Genomic DNA, 10,655 nt, shown 5'->3' on the forward strand with positions numbered 1-10,655 from the left:
TTTCAGACGTTTGATTTAGTCCACCCCCTCCCATTTGCCCCAGCCCCACTTTGACTTCCCAGATTCATGCTTTATGTTTTAAACCCACTAAGCCCACTTAGTGCTGCCGGCACGTGGACCTATGCAGTCAATAGGTTCTGTTTCTCTGTGTCTGATCCTCTACACACATGTGGGCCTATGAAGTGAACAGGCTCTCTTTCCCTCAGCAGCCATCAGTTGTCAGTAGCTCCTCGGGTGATGTGGGACTTCAAGAGCCCCTCCCAGATCCAGGCTGAAATTGTGGATGAGCTGACCTGGTCAGGCCCCCTGCAAGTCCCTGTGTGAGCATCCCTGTCGTGTCTGGAAACCACTCAGCAGCTGTATTCTACAGTCAGAACCTTGATCTTTTGGTCTGCAAGGGTCCTGAGCTGGCTGTCCAGCGCATAATAAACACCCAGTGATGTGTATCTACCAGATACATATTGGACCAATGTCCTGGGAAACCGAGTCCACATGGCAATGGGGAGGGAGGGGCAGAGTTGGAAGAACACTCACAAAGTGTGGATTGCAAACTTAGGAGCTGGATGGAGGGTGGATACATAAGGGTTTTGCATGATTCTGGGAAGAGACTTGCAACACAGCGACAGATGTGGCCTCCAATGTGTGAGCAGAAGGAAAGATTTCATAAAGCAAATGGAAGAAGCTACAGCAACCGCTTCAAGTAGGCTATGAGGAGAATTTGGAAGGGCTTTTGATGTCTAGGAAGAGTGATTCCTGGCTTCATGATGCTCTCCCCAGCTCCATTTCTACCCCCAAATGCCATGGCCTTGTGCAAAACTTCAATTTGATAAACACACAAAATACCTCAAACAGCCCCCACCCCACCCCGAGGCCAGCTGATAGAAGGGAGAACCTGAAGTGCTCAGAGTCGGTTTGGAGCCAAAATAAAGATGAAATGTGGGTTTCAGAAGGGGCACTCAGGCTGAGACAGTCTGGCCGTGACAGGTAAACGTCTTTCATCATGGTGACTTTCGATTAGTGAGGTGAGGAAGTGCAGAAATGACTTGCTGCCAGAGTCCAGCAGCAAGGGATCTGGAATCATCTAGAAACAGGATCTGCCTGGGCGCATTTGAGGAGGCCGAGGAGTGCAGGCAGGGCTCAGCAAAGTCTGTCAGTCCTGGAGACATAATCTGCTCAGCTTATGGAAACTGTGAGAGACTTGAGGCTAAGGAAGATGTTCTTCAGAAAAGTGGGGGTGGGGGGGAGGTGCTTTCCACACGAGAGGTACATCAGACAGCCGAGAACGGTCTTTGAAAAGCACCAGTCAAATAGGGTGACCAGATTGGTGTGAACAAAGACATGAGCTGGTGAATGGATGACATCACTGACTTGAATGTACTGAAGGTGCAACCGCTCTGTGGAAATCTAAAGGCAGGAGGCATGTGCACGGACTTGTGTTTTCACTCAAACTTGGAAGAAATGGTTCTCAGAACCAAATGTGCTTTCCAAACTTGTCTTAGACAGATCATAGTGTTCAGTTGCTACTGAAAATATGAAATCTGCCCACAGGTTATATATACAGTGCATGTTCTTATATGATGTCTTCAAAGAAGGGTTCATGAGATCACATCGTCAATCACTTTCAAAGGAAACTAAATTATGATTGAGGACCAACCAGGCAAGTATGCTAATTTATGCTAATTTATGCTAATTTGTGGGCAGGCCTTGGTGTGACTCAGCTTCCTGGACCTGGAGGTAGTAGGTCTTCCTGGAAGGGGAGAAAGAGGAACATAGTAGGTCCTGGTGCCTTATCAGGAGGGAGTGCCTAGGGTAAATCTGAGCACTGGAAACTCAGAAAGCCTCCTGTGGCGCTCTATACAGTAGCTGCTGGTACATGCCAGTCCTTGCTTTCAAACCAACAAACTTTCAGCAAGTCTTGGAGTAAAAATCAAGGCTAAGAGGACCACACTAAACGAAGCAAGCTCTGTGGGCTTACCCTTCTGAGGGGCCTAAGCACGGCTGCTGGTCTGCTCTGAGCTTAAAGATGAGGTTGTCTATAAACAAAGGACAGAGATATTTGCTGAGCGCCTTACATATGTGATGTATAGGAAGGACTTTATTCCTCTCTCACAGCACATAGGTGTTACGTTTGTTATTTGCAGAGTAAGCCATGTGTCCTAGATACACTATCAAGCCATCGGCATGAGCCAAGGCTATGCCCTTTCCACACCTCATGCCTCACAGGCCTTGTCTGGGTCTATCAGTCATCAACACACAGTCCAACCCTCCATTACTCTCACTCCCGTGCCAACTCTTCCAGACAACTTCCTTTCATCCTCACTTGTAGGTCCACAGAGTGAAGAACTGAGAAAAGGCAACCAACTAGCTGTCGGGGACAAGTCATGTCACACATGTTCATCATGTCACACACGTTCAGAAGCATCCACAGATACCAGCTCAAAGGAATCAGCATCTCTGCTGAATGGCTCGTAAAGAACCATTACACCTTCTTTCCAGAGGTCAACTGAGTCCGAGTGGACCCAGTGCCCCAAGTGGGGAGAGAGCAAGGGAAGTCAGCTGAACTCTGCAGTGGGCATACTGTGCTTGGGAAATGCAAGAGGGGTGGCCACTGCCGGGTTACATCACAAGCCCTTCTATTCTGGTCCCTTTCTTGAAAAAGGAACAATAGAAAATATGCACAAGATGCCACTCAGTAAATTAACACAGGATGGAATGGAAGACTGAGACTCCCTAAAGGATGCACACCTACTTCTTCTTAAACTGTGGTTGCAGCCCCACAGAGGCTCCTGTGATGGGAGTCGTGGAGATTACGGCAACAGTAAAAGGTTTCTGAACATGCAATGACCCAAAGTTAATTCTAACTCAAACTCGTGGTGAATGTGAGGTGTTTGGTACTCACCTACGTTGTCCCAGGATTTTACTGCAATCCTGGTTCCGAATATGCAACACGCACACCTTGCACTGTGCCTGACATCACACAGCACACACTGCCTATGCCTGGCTCGTAGTCAAGGCTGTCACAGGCTATTTGTTGTGGGATTCTATAACATACAGAAATGACCCCTTCTATAACAGCAAAATGGCTCAACTAAAAATATTTTCCTTCCTCCAGTCCTCGTCATGTAAGTATAGAATGTTTATTTTTAGGCTGAATTGAATTAGAATCTTAGGTTTAAATTTTGTTTGAATTGACTTGAGTTTCATTTAAAAGAAATTATTTAGTGAATTTGGGCTTACAGTTGGGCAGAATTTCTAACAATTTCTGAAACAGCCCTAAACAATTTTTGCCATCTTGATTTTATTTTTATGTATATTTTTATTCTTATTTCGTGTGTATGAGTATTTGCCTACAGGGTTGGAGAGATGACTCAGGTTAAGAGCCTGCTCTTCCAGAGGTCCTGAGTTCAATTCCCAGCAACCACATAGTGGCTCCTGTCTATAATGAAATCTGGTGCCCTCTTCTGGCCTGCAGGCATATCCAGGCAGAATGCTGTATTCACAAAAATCTAAAAAAAAAAAAAAAAAAAAAAAAAAAAAAAAAAAAAAGAAAAGAAAAGAAAAGAAAGAAAGAAAGAGTGTTAACCTACAAGTATGCGTGTGTACCACGTACATGGGTGGTGCCCGAGGAGGCCAGATGTGGTACTCAGACCCCTAGAACAAGAGTTACAGATGGTTGTGAATTGCTATACGGGTCCTGGGAATAGAACCTGGGTCTTCTGCAAGAGCAGACAGTTTGGCTAACCACTTAACCATCTTCTCCACCACATGCCATTTTATATTATATGTTTATGCAAAGTAGCGTTCTCAGCACTGGCAGTTAAAAAAAAAAATCAAAATATCAATCAATTCTAAAAACCCTTGAAGATCCTGTAGTCTGCAATATCAAATATTCAGCCAAGATTGAATTCTCTGTGCAAAAAATAAGCAAATATATCTTTCTCACTGGTGCATAAATCTGCTCTTATTTTTAACAAGTAGTAAAACTACAGGCATACCATGACTTATTTGAGAATTTGTTTATAAATTATTGCCAATAAATATTGGTTTGTATCACAATTTAAAATACCTATATATCTGGAGTTGTGTAAAATTTCCCTGGGTTAAAAAAGGTCTTAATCAGAGAAAGTTTAAGAAACAATGGTCAGTATCCTATGGAAGGATATGGTTGGACAGGGAAGATGGCAGCAGCAGACTTCTGGGTTGGTGGTGTCCCCCGTGACCCATGTAGCTATTCTCAACACAGTCTTGTAGTTTTTCCCCTGTCTGCCTCTACTTATCTGTGTATTGGATGGACGCATCACCTGCCAAGTCAAACAACCTATAGGACAGGGTAGAATAGGAGGTTGGGGCATGGGGAGGCAGAGAGAATTCTGGGATAGACTGAGGCCTGGGAGATTTGCCTGGGAAGATGTGACAAGACAGATGCATGGAACCTGAGCCATGTGGCAGAATGTAATCTAAAATACGTGGGTTATTTTAAATTATGATCTACTCAGAGAAGAGCCTAGCTATATGGCCAAGGTATTTGTAAATGTATTTTGAGCCTGGGTCTTATTTCTGGGGCCATGGGGCTGGGAGGAAGAACCAGACCTAACCTCTACAGGTTCCAGAGAAATAGGCCAGCAGCCTTTACATCTGGCTGCTAATCCTATTTCAAAGAAAAGTGATGGTGTGTAAGGGAGAGAGAGGCCAATCATCTTTTCTCTCTGACTTTCTTACCTCAGTTCCTCCTGGGGTTCTGCAAAGTTTCTGCTGCTGCTAAATGATGTGTGCCTTACTGCTGTGTCCATGATTTCCCAGCTTCCCTGGGGATGCAGTCGGCCTCAGCTGCTGTGGCCACAGCTGGGGCCTCCTTCCAGCCCGCTGTGCTCTCTCATGTCATAGCTTATGTTACCTAGGTAGCTCCAAAGGGGCTATCTCAGGCGAGCTGTCCTGTGTGTGGAAGGACGGTTGTCACCAACCTACCCTTCCCAGCAGATCCTGAATCTTCCCATCTGCAGCTGTGTGGATCTCCATGGAATCCTCCCAGAGAACACTCCGAAGATGCTGTGTAAACGGTCATGTGCCAGACAGATACACAGCAACACCATTCCTGTTAGCTAAGTAAGGTTATGCACGCTCAGGCTAATGCCGGCTCAACCCAGACCCATTTTAAGAGACTTGGATTCTGAGACCCACTGAGCCTGCCACTCAGCTCCTAATCTAGCATGCAGTGCAGACTGCCCAGTGTCTGCAGATAGCACTCAGTGTGTGAGCCGGTAGGAAATGTATCTTCCTTTGGACCACTAGAGTAGGTTTTCTCCCTGCTGCTGCTACAGGAGACCCAGTGGGGACATTCAGCCTTCATTCCCCAAGTGACCAGAAGGCTCTCAACCTAGACTGTGGAAGACATACCCTCCATTTAACATTAACAGTTTAAAGGTAAGTCGACAGTAGCCCCGGGACAAACAGTTTTACTCAAATAAGGGACAATGGTGTAACCTCTGTAGAGAGACGGGTGTGGGCCCTGGAAGGAGTGCCTGCTCAATGTCAGTGAAGGAAAGTGTGTTTCTATTCCAGCCATGGCTCTGCTGCCTGTGTGGTAATCTTCAGCTTTTGAGGACACTGAACTGAGCTGCATACAGAGCACAGTGACAAGAACCTCAGAAAATAGACTACCTTGACCCAGACCCAGGCTGGTCCGATTAGCATGTGTTAAATAAGTTTGACAATTAAGTGTAAAAAGTCTCTAAAACTGAATTCACAAACATGCTCGTCTCTGGTCACCTCAGACTGCATGGTGTCCGTGTGTCTCGCTGGGGAGCAGCAGCATTCGGGTGTTCAGGTGGACTCAGGCAGGCTGGCCTGGCAACTGTGGAATGCTGGAGCTCTGGGAACGATGTGCCTGGGACATCGGTGGGATGTGTGGACAGACATCTGTGGAACAGCAAGTGCAGGTCCTAGCTTAGTGGAGCTTCTTCAGCTCACGTAGGGCTTTGGAGCCAGCTGCTGGGTTGCTAAAGGAGCACGTGTTGCCTGAAGACCTTGGCCAATTCGCTTGGTCAGGCACTTGGGAATGGGTGCTAGCTTTGGGTATTTTTTTTTTTTTTTATCAATACAGTAACACTGGTTCTTAATACAGAACATTTAGAATAATAATGTATCATGTGTGAGCACATCTCATTGACAATTTCCTACAGTTAACCACTGTTTACAAAGCTTGCATGGTTCTGATGGTTTGTGTGTCTCTGAATTAGTCTCGTTGTTCATTTGATACATAACCATGTGTGTGGACTGGTGACATGGGACCTTCCCAAATGCTTTTTCCCAAAGGATCATCCTTTCCCTTCCCAAAGATCAATAACCCTGAATTTTATATGATCTGATTCTTTGTTTTTCTTTATAGATTTGCCACAAGCATGGGTAGTTTTTTAAAACTTAATATGGATGAGTTTCATTCCATCCTTCTGAGAATTCCAATATTAAGTTGCTGAGACTCCGTTTCACTTGGGCATAAACTAATTAATGATACTCTACCCTTGGGAGGTGTTCCATCTTATGGAGATGCCACTGAGCATTAACCTATTCCCTTGCTGATGAACATGTAGACTTCTGCAGATTTAATCCACTGGTATGCACAGCTCGTCTCTAGGATGTCTCAGGAGAGAAACACAAGAGTAAGATTTGTGAATCTATCAGCAGAGCTCTGTCGCGCCATCCTCCACAATGGCAGCATGCTTGGCTTGTGAGACCTTCTTACACTGCATCATCGATAACCCTTGGCATGATCAGATTTCCTCAGTTGTTTGAGTTAATGGATGAGAACAAATGATCCACGATGCTTCTCATTTGCACTCCCTGACTGATAGGATTGTATATTTTCATGTTTGTTGGTCAAGCATTACTATTTGTGTTCTCTACATACTTTCCGATTATTCATGGATGTCTTCTGGACTAAAATGTGCGGGTAACATTTGTTACCTAACACATTTGTGTGGTGTTGAAGGTCCTAGCTCAGCAATCCATGCACCTGGTTGTATATCAAACAAACAACAAAAACAAATCCAGGATAGCAAACCATCAAATCATGCAAAGTTTGTTAACAGTGGTTAACTATGGGAACAGACTTTATCAGTGAGATGTACTCACACATGATGTATTATCATCCTAAGTGGTCTGCTAGACTAAAATGGTAGATAATGCTACATCTGAGGAAGAAAGATGTGTTCCTGGTCCCACTTCAAGCCCAGATTGGTGCCCTTTAATTTTCTATTTCTAATCCTTGTTCCCCATCAGGATTGATAGGTCAGATGCAATGTGACCTAGTTCTCCACCTTTCATCTCTGCACTCAGGCCATACTGGTGGTCTCCTGGCAGTTCTGTTATTCTGAGGGAACCTGCCATTCTCTGAGGAGGAGGAGCAGAGCCTCAGAGTCCTCCCCCACATCTAAAGTTGGCTTTCTCTGCAGCCCTGGCTCAGCACTCAAGATTAGAGGAACTGAATGGGCAAGCAGGCCCCCTGCTGGGCTCCACAGGGGGGATGTGATGGGGTAGAGGGGAAGCTTGTATTTTCCCATTGAGAGCCTTTCTTGAAGTGCTCAAGTTTTCTCTCATCCCCTTCAAATCACACCTTAGTAAGAGCCTCCTAAAAACTGAACTAGAAAGTGAATTGTGACGTGTGGGCTCCAGTCCCCCATGACCTTATAATGGCAACACTCAGGTACAGAGGTCTAGGGAAAATATTACTGCCACCTCTCCCCAGGGGACTGAAGGCATTTTTGGTTGCCACAGTGGGCAGTGGTAGATGGGTGTTACCACCTTCTAGAGGGTGAGAGGCCAGGGATGCTGCCTTCTTACAATGTGCAGAAAAGCCCCTGCAATCAAGAATTGTCCAGTCACAAATGTCATCAGTGACCAGGCTAAGAAGCCCGATCCTTCTATACCATAATACCCAGGCTAGAAAGCCACAGTTCCTGGCTTCCCTGTGGGGACTCCCAGTTGCACCACCCTTCCTCTGGAAGTGGCTTTTCTGGCATATTGATAAACGGATTCCTACAGCTGTATCTGGACTTGGGATGTGGGACAAGGGACTGGAGATCTTGTAACTGAGTCAGGTACTTTCTCCTCAGGGGGGCTGGCTCTACCTATAATCTGGATCCCAGTTCGTGTGACACTCTGCTACATGGTGACAAACATGTAGATGTCACTGGCAAAGACTCTTCTAAACCGTATTGTTATTATACGTTATTAAGTGATATTAAATGATATTGAATTCTGGTAATCAGACTTCAAACATTATTTGCCCAGTGGGTCCAGGCACTAGGAGCTGTGCTACTTCCACAATGACCGAGCCCTGCTATGCTTAGCTCAGGGAACCGACAGCTCATCAGATAGAGATGCTCATTAAAAGGCAGGATGCTGGGACCCTCTTGAGAGTCTGACTTCACAGTCAGAGTGGACTCTGACGCTCTGTGTTTCCAGGAGTAAAGGGTGCTCTACAGTAAGCAACCCAGGGGGACACCCGTAAGAACCACTCAAAGAGATTATGGAACCCCTTTCAGTCTAATTCTAGGCTTGAGAATCTAATGTGCTGATTTTTCTATATCGCTGGAAAAAAAATCTAACATTTATTTTCCCAAGTGTCCCATCTTTAGCTGAAATATGGAAGGTGAGAGAGTGGAATGCCTTTACAGTGGGGAGGTGGGACACTTACCAAGGAGCAGAGGGACAGATATTCTACCTTAAAATTGACTCTGAGTGACTTAGTGAGAGTTAGCCGTGTATGTTTGTATGGGCAGGAGAGACGGCTCCTTCTTCCCTGTGTCACATCTTGGAACTGGCCTTAGCACACAGTTCCAGCTCTGTTTGGAAATGTGGGCTCCTGATCACCAAAATAAATGGCTTCTCTGGTTACTTTCAGTTTCATTTCAAAGCCCCTTTCTGACCTGTTTCCTATCGGTGAGTTTTTAGTGGACTACTTATTTTAACACACCAACCACCATGAACCATCTGGCCAAAACTTTCTTCTAAGCAAAATCCTTCCATACTGTTTGCAAACACCTCAACACTGTAAAGTCTAAAATCAAGAAATATATCTCACTGAGTAGACAGTCGTGTGTGTGTGTGTGTGTGTGTGTGTGTGTGTGTGTACTTCATCTGACTGTGATCAATTTAAAATTAAAATTTAATAACAGAAGAAATATCAGATATTCAGGCCATGCCGATAATCTGAGCACTAAAGTAACTCTGTGAATCTAAGTTTCCATAGCAAGTTTCAGGCCAACTAGAGCTACGGAGCGAGAATCCATGGGGCAGGGGGTGGCAAGAAAACAAGACATCTATATAATAACAAACAATAGATCTGACAAATATATATCACCATCGTTAGAGGAAAACGATATGAACACCTCGAATTATCCTTCATAACTAACTAAAGTCTATCTTTTCCAACTCTCCTGGGTTCTCCCCCGTTCTGTTCCTTAGAATACTGTTATTATACTTCAAAAGCCTCTATTCTCTCACCCTGTTCTCCTTGTCTAATTTTAACTATAGGTAGCCCCTCATTGGCCTCTGAGCTCACAAAAAAAATGTGACACTCCCTTGAATTCATCCACAGATGAATCACTTCAAAATACTGAAAGCCATTCAACAGTTAGACGACGTTCCATGCCAGACAGAACCGACTTTCCAATGACAGAAACAAAATCTCAGTTTTGTGTCCAATGCACAGCCGAAACCATCCGAAGTTCCCTTGACCCACATAGCCCACCCCCAGAGAGAAGAGAACACCCCCCCACACACACACACACACACACACCAGCATGCTGGAACTTCTCAGGACACGTCCACCCGGATGCACATCTCTGCCAAGCTCGGTGTTGCTGTGTGGTGTGCTTTGGCCGACTGAGCTCCCACAACCCGGAATGCAAATAGTGGGTGCTCACGCATAAGAACCCCTGAGGAAAGACCTGGACCCTGACCTTACCTATTTTTGAAGCCTCTGCTTTCAAATTGAAATCCCAGTTCCTTGGCAGCTTCAGGGACATTTTGCTTCCGATGTGGGTGAGTAGCTGGTCAAGTGGCTAGTGTGTCACAGGCTGTGCCCTTCTTGCTTTTCTGATCTTCCCTTCGGTTCCTCTGCCTTCTCTGCCTGTTGATTGCTTTGCAGGCACTCTTACGTTCCAGACCGATCTGCCCACGTGTCTCCTCCTTTCTCTCACATGAACCGTCCATCCATCTGTCACTCGGGGATGGCACCCAAATGCCCCAAGTCCCACCCACAGTCCCCCAGGGGCTGGCACCCCGCTTTGCGTTCAGATTTACCAGAAATGTCCCAGTTGACACTGCCTCTTGGGAAGCAGAGCTCGACAGAATCTCAGGCCTTACTGAAGTGAGGTTGTGATAAACAACTGCTTTTTTTTTTTTTTTCTTAACTGTCTGCTTCCTTGCGTTTTGAGGAAGTGGCTGGCTGTTCAGCGTTGTAGCATTATGAGCACACTGTCTTCAGAAGACGTTATTTAGAAATTTTTTGTAAAGCTAGTACATGTTTGTGTTATAAGGCTGTGGTTTTAATTAAATGGAAAGAGACTCCCAAGGCTCTCACCATGTGCCTGGACTCCCGTGTTCTTCTTGACTCCAGATTTTGGCGGCTAAAAGCGGTCAGGCAGGCAGCCGGC

General features: G+C 45.5%; 1 protein-coding gene across 2 annotated transcripts in view; it reads right to left on the minus strand.

Moving 5' to 3' along the window:
* Window positions 1-10,390, minus strand: part of Arhgap25 (Rho GTPase activating protein 25) — an 80,850-nt gene extending 70,460 nt beyond the window's left edge. For both annotated transcript variants that reach the window (XM_021190420.1, XM_021190418.1), the window contains exon 1: window positions 9,965-10,390. Coding sequence is in view for 1 of the 2 variants with exons in the window: in XM_021190418.1 (XP_021046077.1) it covers window positions 9,965-10,025 (61 nt within the window). In the remaining variant the exon portion in view is untranslated. The remainder of the gene's footprint in view (window positions 1-9,964) is intronic.
* Window positions 10,391-10,655: the final 265 nt, after the last annotated feature.

This window comes from Mus pahari, chromosome 2, assembly GCF_900095145.1.
Source record: "Mus pahari chromosome 2, PAHARI_EIJ_v1.1, whole genome shotgun sequence".
NCBI lineage: Eukaryota > Metazoa > Chordata > Mammalia > Rodentia > Muridae > Mus > Mus pahari.